Genomic DNA, 15,578 nt, shown 5'->3' with positions numbered 1-15,578 from the left:
ACTAAAAATACCCGAACCCGACCCGAAGTACAGAAATACCCGAACGGATTCTAGACCTCTATACCGAAATACCCGAAAATCCGAAATACCCGATCCGAACCCGAACGGGTACCCGAACGCCCACCCCTATTAAAAGTCATAAGTAAAGGTCAAAGCATAAGGGACCAATGAATGAGGCTGAGGTCTAGAAAATAGCATCTAATCTTTTTTTTTTTTTCTTACTCTTAACTTTGCTCTTCTCTTTAAGCAAAAAAAAATAAAAAATTGCTATTCTGGGTGGCCGAGAATCACCCTGAGGCCTGAGATGTCCACCTCTATCCTTTTCTCATTATCATTTCTTTGTATTTTCTTAAAATTTTAATTCGGGGAATCAATTTTTTTTTTCTTGTTGATTATTAACTAGAAAAAGAGAAGATGTATTGTTTGGTTGGCTAAACTTTATAGAAAGGTTAATTATCATGCTTCCACCCACAATCTCATGGTTTAAACAATTCCAATCATTCAGACACAAGTTTCTTGGCATTTTCCACACACACACACAGTCACACACACACACACACCTATATACTAGTAACTTTTAATCCATTAATTATATGGAACAACTTCTTTTTTTTTATGAAGGATTTGAAGATAAAATTTTAATAACTCCTGGAACAAAAGAGAGAGAAGAGAGAGAAAGTAAAACTGAGAAGGGGCTCGGCAGTCGGCCGGCGCGTGAGCGTCCGTGCCGCCGCCGGAGCGCTTATTTTTTTCAGATAAAAATCGTAGTGTTTCGAGTAACATATCCGGGAGGCGGAGGCTCTCACAGATCCGTCGCCGCCGGTCTTTTGTCTCCGCGGCGGGGAAGCTTCTTCAGTTCCGGCATCATCAGCTTTAGCTTCCGGGAGGTGAAGGCTTCCACAGCCTTGTGTCGCCGGCTTCGTCCCCTAGTCTTTAGGGTTTAGGTTTATATCGTTTGTTCCCTTCTTTCTGGTTTTGTCTCTTGTTTTGGTTGTTTGAGTGTTTGTCGGAGAAGAGTGAAGTACTCCGACGGAAAGGGGGTTGTTGCATGCGCGGATTTATCTTTGGGTGGAGTTGTTTAACGGTGATGGATGAGATCTCGCCACGGCGATTGATTCTCTCCGGTTCAAGATCCTTAAAGATGGTTCGAGGTGAAGAGTGACGGAGCGATGGAGTTCCGGGTTTGGCCGGTGGATCCGATGGTTGGGTCGCCGGAGGTGATAGGAAGCGGTGGTGACGCGTTGGCCTCGTGACACGTGTACCCTCGACGGTGAGGATGGCAACACGTGTCCAAGCTTTAAAATCGGATCTGTGAGGCGGCCGACTCTACTGTCTTTAGGTTTCTAGGGTTTCTCGTTTTGGGCCGTTAGTCTTGGCCCATTTGGAGATTGGAGTGCCCGTTTGGTTTGTTGGGCTGTACTGTGAGCTTTTGTACTGGGCTTGGCCCGTTTTATCAATCAAAATCATCCAGTTGGAAAAAAAAATGAAGGATTTGAAGATTTGCAAATCAGTTTGATTGAGAATTCAAACCTATGTAATGACCAGATGAAATTATAGATCAAAACTAAAACAACATTGTCTTTTCATTTTTAGCATACTGTGGTTATATTTTGTATCATTTGTTATCAAGCAAACTATAGTTCTCAAACCCATTAAACCAAATAATAATATTTACACCAATACAAGAAGTTAGAAGAAATATAAATTAGGGAAAAGGAATTGTGGCCTTTGTGTTTCAAGCCATATGATGAGGAGGTTCCAATGAGTTCTCCTATAGTAGTGGCCTTGTCACTTGTAGCAGTTTGATTATGTTGTACGTTTATAAAAGGTGAGGTCATTTGATCCGTACGTACTATTAGTCTACAAATTCAAGAAAGTTATATAAACTAGAATCAAGGTGGATGAGATTGAGAGTAAGAAGAGGAAGTGCTAATGGTAACTAGTAAAGGCAGTGTACCCCTACGTGTTTTCAACACTAACTTCTTATATATCTATGATTTAAGTATTTTCTTGTACTCTATTCTATGTCCCAACCTGTTCTCTATGTAAAACATTCCGGTAACAGATTCAGAAAATGAAATATCACGTTTAAGGGGGTTTTTAATCTCAAAGTTAAATAGAAACAAGTGGAATGATATATACATTTTTGTAAAAAAAAATATAAAAAGTTTACCGTCGAGAGGTTGGAAATTGATTATGGGTCGGCAATGCCACTCTTGCAAGAAGAACTCAATATCTCATCCCGAATTTGATCAAGATTCGTGAACTTTGAACTCAAAACCAATTGACATTTAATGATTTAGTCTATGTCACTTATATATTATGGTTGTTCAATCAAAATTTTCGATGTGAAAGCTTATATATTTATACTCTCTTTTGAGATTAAAGCTGTCCTTTAATCTATATATAATTCCAATAGAATCTGCCAAGTAGGATAGAGAGCGAGGAGCATAAGGCACCAAGACACATACTGCGGTGGACTCATGGCCGGCAAAATAGATGCTCTTGCAATTATCCACCAGAAAAGCATTTGTAGAGTGACTTGCCCCACGAGTTTCCATCGCAGCTACGCATAGCCCCATCTAGTATCAACTGCATTAGACCAAGGTGCGTTGGTTTTATTTGCTGAGGGAATATAAATATGATTCTATGAAAGCGTTGAGTTTATTGATGGTTTTGTGACTTCTTTTTTGTGCTAAAGATTTATTTATTGGGCCATAACGGGGTAATAAGCGATTCTATTAACTAAATTAATTTGGCCCAATTATAGACACACCAAAGTAAGCCCATTAGCGACCGATCGACCTACCCACCGGCCAATTTTACTTTATCTACCCGTTGGTCACGGTATCGTCTCCATTTATGGCTGCTTCTCGTGGTGGTCCTACGACTTGAAGTGGAAAGCATCAACCCATGCTTTATTCACAATTATTCAACAAAACTCTTTTTCATTTAATTTTAGTAGCAAAGTGACCATTTTGTATGAAAGTTCACAACTCTTTGACAAAATTGCTACGCAATATATGCAATAAAATACAACTGTTGCCAAATGTCGACAGTGCCGAACTATGATTACAAGTAGATAAACGATAACGCATGATTACAAATACCTCATTTTGCGCATTGTCAGAACTTCCTTGCCAAGTATTTTTTTCCTTTCTATGTTTTTTTTTTTTCTGAACAAATCCTTTCTATGTATTATTATGTTGTTTGGCTAAGATTTGGCCACGTGTTCAGTTCTCATTTGGTCTTAATAGATACTCATGGAGCCCACTTGGATAGACTCATGGACAAGCTCATGTGAAGACATAGCAACACCAACCACAAAGAGAGAGTAACAAATACAGAGAGAGAAGTATAGAGAGAGAAGAGAAGAGAGAGATGGCGTCAAAGCTCTGCGACTCGTGCAAATCAGCGACCGCGGCGTTGTACTGCCGTCCAGACGCGGCGTTTCTGTGTCTCAGCTGCGACTCGAAGGTCCACGCGGCGAACAAGCTTGCGTCGAGACACGCCCGCGTGTGGATGTGCGAAGTGTGCGAGCAAGCGCCAGCTCACGTCACGTGCAAGGCGGACGCGGCTGCTCTCTGCGTCACGTGCGACCGAGACATCCACTCCGCTAACCCTTTGGCTCGCCGTCACGAGCGAGTCCCCGTCACGCCTTTCTACGATTCCGTCTCCGGCACCGACGGCTCCGGCAAGCACACAGCCGTCAACTTCCTCAACGACTGTTACTTCACCGATCTAGACGGAAATGTAAGCCGTGAGGAGGAGGAGGAGGAGGCGGCGTCGTGGCTGCTTCCGAATCCGAAGACGACGGCGCCGGCGGTACCGGGAGATAGCCCGGAGATGAACACGGGTCAAGGGTTCATGTTCCCGGATCTGGATCTGGATTACGGGACTGTTGATCCGAAGCTGGAGTCTCAGGAGCCGAACAGCTCCGGCACCGACGGTGTGGTTCCGGTGGAGACTCGGAGGGTTGGAGTCCCGACGGTGAACGAGAACTGCTACGACTTAGATTTCACCGGAGGATCCAAAGGCGTTATTACGTACGGACACAACTGCATCAGCCACAGTGTAAGCTACCTTTTGTCCGAACTTCTTACATGTTCTCTTGTCAGTACTGATTAGTTTAACTGATTATGTCGGAAAAGCAACTCAACGAACTCAAAAAGAACCAATTGTTTATCCAATCTTAGATCATACTATTATTTAATCAAATACTCCTTTCCACTAAGAAAAAGTCTACGTTTGTTTCAAAAAATATTCTCTTTTACATTTTCAATGTATCAATTGATGATAAATTGTAAATTTAAGAAAATATAATTGTGTTTATTAAAACTCTATTGGTTAAATTTTAATGAGAAATTGAGAATAATTAATTACAAAAAAACAATATATAGATAATCAAAATTTAATATTTTCTTAATATTAATATGACTGAAAATTTTAAAACATACATAATGTTTAGATCTTTCATGTTAATTATAATTTTAATTAGTACTAATGATTAGGTGATCATATTTAGCGTTGTAAGCAAGCAACATGTGTAAACCTAATTTAAGTAAACCAATAAAATATCTAAATAAACCCTTTGTTACTACAGGTATCATCATCGTCGTTGGAAGTGGGAGTGGTGCCAGATGGCGGCTCTGTGGCCGACGTTTCGTACCCTTTCGGTGGTCCTGCAACCAGTGGAACCGATCCTGTAACTCAGCGAGCTGTTCCACTAACGTCAGCGGAGAGAGAGGCGAGAGTGATGAGGTACAGAGAGAAGAGGAAGAACAGGAAGTTTGAGAAGACAATAAGGTATGCTTCGAGGAAAGCATATGCGGAGATGAGGCCAAGGATCAAGGGACGGTTTGCTAAGAGGACGGATACGAATGAGAGCAATGACGTTGTTGGTCATGGCGGTATGTTTAGCGGGTTTGGACTTGTACCTACATTTTAGAGATTGCGAGAGAGAGAATCTAAAATGGTGTTTGGTGTTGTTTTAGTAAGAAGGTTTTAACAAACTTTTTTTTCTTAAGAGTTGTTTGTTTTTGTTGTTGAGTTCTTAGTACTTGTTATGGGAGGGAGAGAGGAGGAGAAGAGAGTGGATGTGTTTATATGTAACTTGTATTGTATATATCATGTGATTTTGAACAAGTTTTTGCTTATGTATTGTTTTGTATTTTGAGCATTGTAGAATTGCAAATCTTACATGTATGTAGAGATAAACACCAAATGCAACATGTAACTTTAGTACATTGTAGAAGCTTTGATGTTAGCAGTCTTGATCTCCAGAAAACAAACAACTACACATGTAATATTGTCTGCACTTCCTCTCTTTATTCAACCTCTTTTTTCACCACTGCAACAGACTATTTGTACGGGAAAATCGCATAAAAAACCTTGAAAGTGTCACTTACTAGCACTTTAAACCTTGAAGTTTTTTCACTAACACTTTTAACCTTCAAAGTGACATTTTTATCATAAAAAACCTCCAAAGAAGAAAAATGACCTACTGAACAGGTTAAAAACATGTTTTTTTTCAAAAAATAATTATCTAATTAATAAATAAACAAAAATAATAATAAAATCGAAAAATTTAACAAAAAACTCATAAATTAAAAAAAGTGAGAAAAATAAATAAAGATTTAGAAAATTAAATAAAAATAACTAAAAATTAAAAAATAAATAAGATCAAATTAAAATACATAAAAAATAATAATAAATTTCAAAAAATTGAAAATTCAAAAAGTTTTTTTTTTCATTTTCAAATATAATGTTGGAAATTATCATTGGAGATATGTGTTGATAAAAAAAAAAAGACTAAGATAACACCAAACTAAGTTTTTGTTCTCAAACTAGTTTTCAAAGCTCAAAGTCACAAAAACAAGTTTCATTAAAGAGGTAAATATACACTTATACCCCTTGCGTTAATTAATCCAAACTTTAGGGTTTAGAGTTAAGGGGTGAGGTTTTGGAATTAGGGTTTAAAATTATATAAAATAAAAAATAAATACTAAAAAATTTAAAATAAAAATTTAAAAAACAGTTTCAAAAAATTTCACTTTTTTTTTTAAATTTATGATTTTTTTTTATTTTTCTTCATTTTAATTTGATCTTATTTATTTTTTGAATTTTTTGTTATTTTTTATTTAATTTTTAAATATTTATTTATTTTTCTCATTTTTTAATTTGTGAGTTTTTTGTTAAATTTTTCGATTTTTATTAATTTTTTGTTTATTTTATTCACTAAATAATTATTTTTTGAAAAAAAAAACTGTTTTTAACCTGTTCAACCGGTCATTTTTCTTGTTTGGAGGTTTTTTATGATAAAAATGTCACTTTGAAGGTTAAAAGTGCTAGCGAAAAAACTTCAAGGTTTAAAGTGCTAGTAAGTGACACTTTCAAGGTTTTTTATGCGATTTTCCCCTATTTGTACTGTTCGTAATTAAACTTAAAAAAATTACATGAAGTTTCATTAGTTAAATAAAGGTAAAACCGAACATTAACTATTTTTTTAATCTGCGTATATTTTCTTTTAAACAACATATTATTTGAAACCGAGAGAATATTCGCGAGAAAAAGTGAATAGCTTCATGAGATATCATAAATCCTCAATAACATTGCCATTTCCACTTCTATATATAACAGCTCTGGAATCTCCAACAAGAATAGCTGTAGACGCCGTTGAATCAGGGTCTCTAGTGTGACTATTTTCTGACTTGAGAAGTTCACAGTCTGTATTATGCATCAGCTGGAAAAAGAAAACAAAGCCAATATAATGCACATTCTTAAATCAACAATGATATGTTTGAAGCCAAAAGAACCTTGACAGGGAAGTAAACCTATAGCAAATTGGTGTCAGATATGAACTTAGGATGCATCAAAAGATTGCTGAAAAGATGACGCTTCACATACTCAGCTGCTCTAGCTCCACTATGGCCCCGCAGCAACACAATAAGAAAGATGATTCAGATTTGGTCTTTCTTAAGGGCAAGCCTAACGTATAAGTTGTTTATATTACCATCAAAGACTCCAAATAGACCAACGATTTCTCCTACGATACCGTCGATCCTAGTCTCAAAACGGTCTTCCCTATATGATCCTAGCTAAACTTTCCATTCTGGCTGCAGTTATATAATATGAACATTGTGGCTGGTCAGTTCATATCTAGGAGAGCTCACTGGATAAAAATGTATGAAAATTTTTGTCACCAGAAAAGGCTAAGAACCACAATGATGAAGAATTGAAGATCATTGTATACCTTAATAACGCTCAATATCTTCACCAATACTAAAGTCTAGTCCTACACTTTCTTCTTCCAATGAAACAGGAGAGTATATTCTAAAACCAATAATAAAATAAAAATGAGCACATGAGTTTATTCCGCTTGTATAAACTTTATTAGGGGATGTACTCATACCTCCCACATCTTAAATTCAAAGTTACTTTGAGCAATATATAAACGATTAGGACCAATCTAATTACTACCATAAACTTGCTTGACCGAATATTAATGTCATAAAGTTCCGAAATTTCTGGTCGATAGAAGTCATCATCTCAAAAGGGTATTAGGGATCTATTATCCACATTAAAAATTCAAAAAAAAATTAAATAATACTCCATCCATTTCAAAATAGATGATGTTTTATGGAGTTTTTGATGTTTCAAAATAGATGATGTTTTCATATATCAATGCACTTTTAGCTTTATCAAAAATTGTGTAACCAATGATATTTTATAGTATGTTTAATGATTGGTTGAATAACTTTTAATTTATATTTTAATAATATTTTTAAGATAAAAAACAAGTTTCTTAATAATTGTGCACAATCCTAAAACTTTATGTATTTTGAAACAGAGGGAGTATATAAATAATTAGAATCAATATATTTACTGCCAATTGGTTTTAAGTTACGAATTGTTTCCTAAAAAACAAGTTTTTGAAAGTTTTCTATGTACATTTTATTACTGAATAATAACAAACTTTAAATAACAAAAAATAAATATATATGACAGTAATAACAGTTTCTAACTTGTTATTGTTTGAAAGTTATAAAAAATTGTTGAGACTTAAATATTTATGCATCTATAGTTGAACATTAATTATTACTTTGATATATGTGAAAAAAATTAAAAATTATTTTTGAGAAACAGAGGAGATGAAGCCATTAAACAATCTCGAGACTGATGAAATATTTTTGTCCAGATCGGATCTGGTACCTACTCCGCCGAACCCATCATTAAGCACGGCTCCGATGCCAGCGGCTGGACCACAAATGCCGACGCCAGCTCCACATGACACATTCTAACAGCTCCGATCAGTCTCTCCGGCAGCTCATCCTCCGTTTGCGCCTCGATAACCAAGCCAACGTCGACCGTAAAGCTCCTGGCGTACCCCAAAAGCAGCCGGACAAACGCCGACAAGATCGCCCAGCTACCTGTATCGACATCGATCTCGAAGTAGTTTGGTCCTCTATGGTAAGTACACGAAACTGTCTTTCCGACAAGGAACGCCCCGAACTGCCCTGCCGCCGCTTTAACTATCCATGGCCCTTTCACGATCTGGCTAACTAGCTTGAGTCTCTGGTTACGGAACGTATCGTCTCCGTCGATGAACCGTTTCAGGACAGAGTCTGAGGGGATTGGTTCTTCTGTTGCGAAGTAGAACACCAAGTTGTAGTGTTCTTTGCCTGAAACTTGGAAGTTCACGGCGAAGATGAAGCTGTTTTGTGATTGGCCGCGAGCTTGGGCTTGTCTGAGGGAGTGAGCTACGCGGTTGTCGGGACGAGCGAGGAGGTTGTCGAGTTTCGTGGTGGATTTGAGCCAGTCAACGCCGGCGGGAGAGAGGAGGTAGTCTCCGCCGGGAGATTTCTGTTTGTTTGTGAAGTAGTTGGTGGAGCGGAGAGAGAAGACGTCGCCTGGAGGTGAAGCCCAGCCGTTGATTCCTGTATGGAGATCGACGTGGCGGAGCGATCCACCGTTGATAGTCTCGGTTATCCATTCCGGTACGGCGGATGTTTCTCCGGTTATGGACGGTTTGGGATTATTCTCGTTGGCAGAGCTTTCGGTTTGGTTCATGATGTGTGTGTGTCAGTGTGTGATTTTATCAGTCGCTCTTCTTCTCTCTCGGTTTACTTTTCTCTGGTTGGCTGCTCAAATGGGCCAATGGTCTCTCGATATTACATGTTACTTGAAATTTATTACTACTTTCTCCATTTTTTATTAGCTAACGTGTTTTGGGTTGATGCGCACTAATTCAAAACATTTTTGGTAAGTTTTTTAAACATAAATTCATTATTATTTATGTAATTGTAATTTAATCAACAATAAACCAAACTGTATAATGCAAAAAAACATATAGTTACATACAATTTTAACAAATTTTACATTGAAACTTGAAAGTTAAAACATTATCTAATTTGAAAATAAAAATAGAGGGAGTAGTGTTACAGAAATGGTTGCGATGCTTGGAAGAAGCAACTAATTTAACCTGTTGAAAATAAATGTGTTTCCAAAATATTTATATCTGCAGAAGAAACAATGAGTGAAAAATCTTAGAAACTGGGGATGGAGCACACAATTACAAGCTGTGTCTGAGAATGAGTTCTACATATCTTCTGGGTTCAGAAATACAAAAGGGTTGAAAATTCGAAATTTTATCATAGGAACAGTGCTTCATGCAGAGAACAAACCATGCGGCTGAAGGAACAATCATCATCTCGTGCCTCGTCTGCGCCACTCCCTGTCTCTCTCTCTGCTTTTATCATGATCGTCTCGCTCGTGGCTTAAACTCTTTTCACGTCGGTCTCGATCCCTGCTCAAATCATGTTGCCTATCTCTGTCTCTGAGTCTCCCCCTGTCCCTGTCTCGGTCCAAGTCATGATCTCTCTCCCTTGTTGATGATTTCCGTGGAGGACTTTGGCTCTGGCTTTCCCCACGCTGTCGCTTTTTAGACGATTCCCGAGAATCTTCAGTAGGCCTCTCCTTCCGCTCTACAGTTGATTTCTCTGCAGTTAAAAAGTGTTGAAATTTGCATGAGGAACGAAAATGAGCTGAAGAATTTGCAGAAAGGGGCACAAGTTTCCCCCATTGTTGCATCAAAAGAACATTGAACAATTAAAATTCTCAAAACAAAGGAAGAGTAACTATCAGGTGTAAAGTATAACTTACGATTTTTGCTGCCCTCGTTAGATCCTGATAAGCCATAATCAACTTCAAGCCTCTTTCGTTTGATTTCAACTTTTTTCTCTATCTCCTCGGAGTTTTTCATCCCCTGTTCCTCCAGAGTTTCACGATACTCTATCAAAGCAACCTCTATGCGTCTCCGCTTTTGTCTGCATTACAAAAAAAAAGAAACAGAGTAAGAGAGCAGCCTATAGAGTTTCGAAGCAATAATGCAAATTGGTTTCGTTTCCTAATTCAAGTAGATGGAAGCGATAAAACCTTTGTTCCTCGTCCATTCCATTGTCAGGTTGGGCACGAACACGATCGTTACTCTTGAGATCCTCGTCATCGGCCTTAAAAGTTATCCCACCAGTATTGTCGCTTCCCGGAGAATAGCTCTTATTTTGTTCGTCGTCAGCTTCGTCATCCTCTTTAGCCCATTTTGAAGCTGTCAATAGGAGGTCACTCTTCTCCGTTCCCACAAAGGCTTTCAGCTCAGGCTGAGGGATTGGTATTGTCGTGGCTAGATTCATAGGCTCTTTCATTTCAACCTCAGTCACATTCCTAACTTCTTCCCAAGTTGAATGGTCTTGCTGCGGATACTTTGAAATTTCATCCACTACTTCATATCCACGTTGTTTCTCTGTGTCTTCAAGGCTCAGTAGCCGAGCAACCATCACTACTCTACCCCCTACAAGAGACAGTCCATTGTGTCGGCAGCGTCTTTCAAGCTCAGAAATTGGTAAATCCATCAGCTCTTGCCTTGCACCCTCTTTGCCTATTGCCAGTGCACTATCTGGATAACCAATATCGCTCATATCGTTGTAACCTTTCTTCTCTATCTCTGGTGCATCACCGCAGATAGAATGAAATGAGGTAACACCAGAGATTCCCGAACGAAGAAATGTTGTACGTAGTCCAGATATGTACGCATCTGAAAAGAGAAACCAATCCGCCCATACTTGCAGAACTTTGAGAACCCGTTCCTGCAAAGGGTTCGAATGAGTTTAAAACAGAGAAAATCATAAGGCTAAGAAAAATCATAAAAGATTAATTTTCTTTCTGACAGTACTTTTAGAGCCTCAGCAGTAATTCTTCCAGTTATGCTCCGGTAAAGATCATTGAAGCTTTCCATTATATCGGGAAGTGTTGCTTCGAACTTGGTTCGGTATGCAGATGCATTTTTAACAGGTGCGCTGCTATTATGAAGAATATCAGACACAAGCATGAGTCTAGCAACTTTAGTTGGAATTGATGTCTCTTTTAGTGTCAGGGACTCCGTCAGCACTTCAACAACCTGTGGAATAAATAAACAGGAAATGACGTCTGAATATCTCTATTTACTAACGATAATTATGCTCACAGATTCTATGAGATGTCTCGAATGTGTATAATGCATTTTTAGATGTATAATGCCAAATTAAGGGATTATAACATATCTGAAGCTTCTGAAGGATATCTATGAAGCAAATGATGTCTGTAAATCTAAATATAACAATAGAATTCAGAACAAATAATACCTCTCCAGCTGCATCTGCATTATCTAAAGCGAATCCCATAGCTTCTTTTATTTGGCTCCTTTCTAGAGTTAGAGCACGCAACATGTCCTCGAAGTCATCCCTTTGAGGATCCGTCAGAGGCCTCTCAACTTCCGCACGCTGTAAAATTTACCAGTGTTAAGGTATCCCGCTATAGTATAGAACAAAAAATGAGAAAAAAATCAGAAGTGAGACTGCAAGAAGATTACCCTGCTTCTTCCCGCTGCATATGTGCTTGCTGACTCTTTGTCATGCTCGAGGCTCTTATTTACAGGCAGCGGTGGTGGTATCCATCTGCAATAAGAGCAAAGGACTGTTAAATCAAATGAAGTGCAAAGGTAAACAGAACCGAACACCAGAATCAGTTTCAAGGTTGGCAAGCTTTAATACCTTCCACTACCAGTTATCATGATATACGGCTCTGTTCTCCACCTTTGAAGTGTATCACCCTAAACAATGCCAACACATCCATCAGCTTATGACAATGTAAAGCTCAAGGAGAATCTAAGATATACTTAGCTATAAAGCATTTAAAATGTACCTGAGCAAAGGAATAGAGTCTCCAGACGTAGTAAGTATGCTCTTTCGATCCAAGCTCAAACAAGAAACTAAACAGTGGATTCCCTCGGCCCCTCTCCATGATAGCTTGTTCAAACGCACATTCACCATCAAGAACATAGAGAGCCATTGTATCAATCAGATGTCTGAGGTGCTCGTTCTCAGGAGTAACAACAGTGATATCCGGAACATTGGGGGTAAGAACCTGTGAAAGGAATTCCATGCAGGAGATGTACATTTGGAATAAGATTATTAAAAAAGGTAGATGGTAAGAACCAGTATCACTACAAATAAGAGAATCATCAAGTACTGAGAAATGTCGAGTATATGGGGACCGATTTGGGGGTCTTTTGGAGATTTGAGAGAGTAGAGAATGTATCAGAATTCAACCCTAGCTAGTTCTTTCGTTCTATGTTCTAAGTCATTTTAAGAAACAGAGGTTATATTTGACCATAAAAAGTAATTCAAGCACTCCTCGAATATCATATAAAACTTTTAAAGGCCCAATTCAAGCCATGTAGAATCAAGTTTACATACCAGCTCAGAGTTTTGAGTTGGAACAGAAGTTATTATTGGTGGACCCGATTGACCAGAAAAAATCAAGTTGCAGCCCTGCCAATGAAAGTATATGAAATATTAGAGTGACAATTAATAAATATAAAACTGGCAGTATGGAAAAATACGAATAACAAACAGGAATCAAACCCATTCATAGGTTATACATGATTAAAGAAGAAATGTATCTCAAAGAATAGCACATGATGCATCACAGACCTCCTTACTACGAATAGCCATATGTCCAGGTGGTGGAGCGGGTAATGCTTGTGATGGTAAAGAAACCGCTTTACCCCAACCAATCTTCAATTCATAATCGTACACGATGATCCCTGTAAAATTAGTATCTCCTTCATAAGTTTCTTTAAATTGTCACATGCAATCAGGATGTTCAGTAATACAAAACCAGTTGACCATAGACTAGTAAAAATTGCCAGAAGGACCATTATTTTCCAACATTGACTAACCAGTGGGTAAGTTGTATCGATCAAGAAAGAAAAGACAACAACACAAAGCAGTAATACTGAAGAACAAAGAGATGGAAGAAATTGCATCAATGAAGAAAGAAAAGCCAAGGCAACAAAAGCTAGGTAGTAATAATGACTAAAACTGAAAGGCAATGCATGCCTTTTATTGAATTTTGGTTACATAATGACGTAGAATTTGCACTTACGAAACCAATCAAATATTTTTGACTTAAAGTAGTCAAAATATGATATTAAATAGCATAGAACCTAGAAACTTTTCTTGTACAATGATCCATTTTAAGCTTTTCTATCATACATTACACATGTTGCCCCTACCTAGCAGTTGATCTCTAGGCCAGGATACAATAGATAGTTCTAGAGAGAAAAAGGCTAGCTAACCTTGCATTTCATCTTTTGCAGCTTGTCCATCAGCTCTATGCATGAAGGACACAAACCCACAGTTTCTTTGTCGCCTCTTCTCCTCATCTGTTCTTGGCCACATAATCTTGACACTAGCTATGGGCCCAAATCTTCCAAACGTGCGCAAAAGAAAGTTCTCATCAACCTATTTGAGCATAAAGACCACATCTCAAAATATAAGTCAAGGACGCACACAATAAAATATTGGCGAGAGAATACAGTACATAAATTCATTTAAGAATAAATATACCTTTGGGGATAGATTCCCAACATACAAATTTGTAGTTTGTGGGTCACCATCATCAAACGATCCTAGCCTTCCAGTGGGATCAAAATCATCAAGCTCGTCAAAGCGGCTAGTAGGCTGAAGATAGAATAAATTTTAATTACAAAATGCAGAATATATCGCTCCAAAAAACAGTTCAGGGTTACCCTGAAAGCAGAAAACAGATGAAAAGAGGACAAAACAATGATGACTAACCGAGCTATCGCCCTGACGATCACGATCCTGGTTACGTCTTTCCCTCATTTCTTGTTCACGTTTCAGCTCCTCCATGAAATTATCTATGTTTCGAGTCTTTCCCTTATCTCTCTCCTTAGGTCTCTCCTCCTCCCTCTACAAAGTTGAGAAAAACAAAATTACAACTAACCCAATGCTGCTTCAAAGCACCAAACCGATTAAAAAGAAATACAGTGAAAATAGTCTTGCTACTGACCTTCCTCTCTGTTTCTTTACCCTTAGATGCCATTGGTGGAGGAAGAAAAGAGGGAACATACCTACACAGATTACGTGGAAGATAATAATATACTATATCACAAGAACACGCACAAAAACTTCAACTTCTTATCAAGCAATCCCAATAAAACTATTCCTAAGATCCACAACGTGATGGTATTCTACCCAAGCATCGCAACAACCACATCAAAAGTTTTTTTACCCATCAAAAAGTTCAAACTCTTTCTGTATATGATGGCATTGCAAGGTTGATTCAATCAACCATTATTCCTAAGACCCACAACTCTTATCTCAGCTACTTGCATGACATGAACACATGATAGATAGTATTCTACTCAACCATTGTAACAACCACTCATCAGAAAGTTCAAACTCTTTCTGCTTATGATGGGTTTGCTATAAATGCTTAGCATTGCAAGGTTGATTCAATCAATCAAAAAGCAATCAGATAACCACTTTACCTACTCCCCTTCTTTGAAACCGAACCCCCATCTTTGGACTTTTCACCTGCCATCCGCGAACGCATAGAAAAAAAAGGTCCATACTCTTATTAATATGTTCTCAATATAAACAAAGTTCTACCATTTTGACACCATCTAAAAAGAAAGCACACAAAAAGGCAATGTAACAAACAAGTTAAAGCTATAGCCTTTTTTTACCTTCGGAATCAGCTTTAGGCTTGTCGCCGGGGTTAATAGTGCCACCTCGAACAAACGTCTTGGTCCCACTCTCCCCTTGAAACGACTCCACGAACTCCTGATAGAGACGCGCCGTCTCATCCTCAGCTTTCTGCGTTTTAAGATTGGATCGATTAATCAATCAATCATCGAAACTGAATTTGCTTGCGGAAAGAGAGATTAACGAACCTTCTTCCTGGCTTCTTCTTCCTCCTTGTGTTTCTGGAAGGGCGTTTTCTTACGGGTGATCGAGAAGGAGCTCATCTTTCAGATTAGGGATTCTGAATCGGAGCTAGGGTTTGGGGGGGGGGGGGGGGGGGAATCGAGAACGATCAGGGAACCTAGCTAGGGCTCCACGAGAAACTCAGCACGTGAGCTCAGGAGGACGAGCGATACCAAGGTTAAGAAAATTAGGATAAATCGCTTTTATTTCATTTAAATAATTTCGAGTTTTTTATTTTTTTATTTAGTG

General features: G+C 38.2%; 3 protein-coding genes across 3 annotated transcripts; 1 reads left to right on the top strand and 2 right to left on the bottom strand.

Annotated features, from left to right (window-relative positions):
* Positions 1–3,310: 3,310 nt before the first annotated feature.
* Positions 3,311–5,179, top strand: LOC103837073 (zinc finger protein CONSTANS-LIKE 4). The gene is made up of 2 exons (XM_018655157.2): positions 3,311–4,074; positions 4,604–5,179. Exons 1-2 carry the CDS (start codon positions 3,382–3,384, stop codon positions 4,946–4,948), a joined length of 1,038 nt encoding a protein of 345 aa, XP_018510673.1. The 5' UTR covers positions 3,311–3,381; the 3' UTR covers positions 4,949–5,179.
* Positions 5,180–7,909: 2,730 nt separating this feature from the next.
* Positions 7,910–9,322, bottom strand: LOC103837074 (protein ENHANCED DISEASE RESISTANCE 2-like). The gene has a single exon (XM_009113401.3). It carries the CDS (start codon positions 9,067–9,069, stop codon positions 8,212–8,214), a length of 858 nt encoding a protein of 285 aa, XP_009111649.1. The 5' UTR covers positions 9,070–9,322; the 3' UTR covers positions 7,910–8,211.
* A 143-nt stretch (positions 9,323–9,465) lies between these two features.
* LOC103837075 (protein RRC1) lies at positions 9,466–15,548 on the bottom strand. Its single transcript, XM_033278808.1, has 17 exons — positions 15,296–15,548; positions 15,089–15,218; positions 14,891–14,936; positions 14,410–14,470; positions 14,175–14,309; positions 13,944–14,057; positions 13,673–13,838; positions 13,026–13,138; positions 12,789–12,863; positions 12,235–12,456; positions 12,084–12,142; positions 11,903–11,987; positions 11,676–11,813; positions 11,228–11,452; positions 10,435–11,141; positions 10,162–10,325; positions 9,466–9,998 (listed from the first exon to the last, which is right to left on the bottom strand). The coding sequence occupies exons 1-17, from the start codon at positions 15,368–15,370 to the stop codon at positions 9,706–9,708; spliced, it is 2,808 nt and encodes a 935-aa protein (XP_033134699.1). The 5' UTR covers positions 15,371–15,548; the 3' UTR covers positions 9,466–9,705.
* Positions 15,549–15,578: the final 30 nt, after the last annotated feature.

Source organism: Brassica rapa, chromosome A09 (assembly GCF_000309985.2).
Source record: "Brassica rapa cultivar Chiifu-401-42 chromosome A09, CAAS_Brap_v3.01, whole genome shotgun sequence".
NCBI lineage: Eukaryota > Viridiplantae > Streptophyta > Magnoliopsida > Brassicales > Brassicaceae > Brassica > Brassica rapa.
The sequence above is the reverse complement of the archived record's forward strand: the minus strand, read 5'-3'. Positions and strand labels throughout refer to the sequence as shown.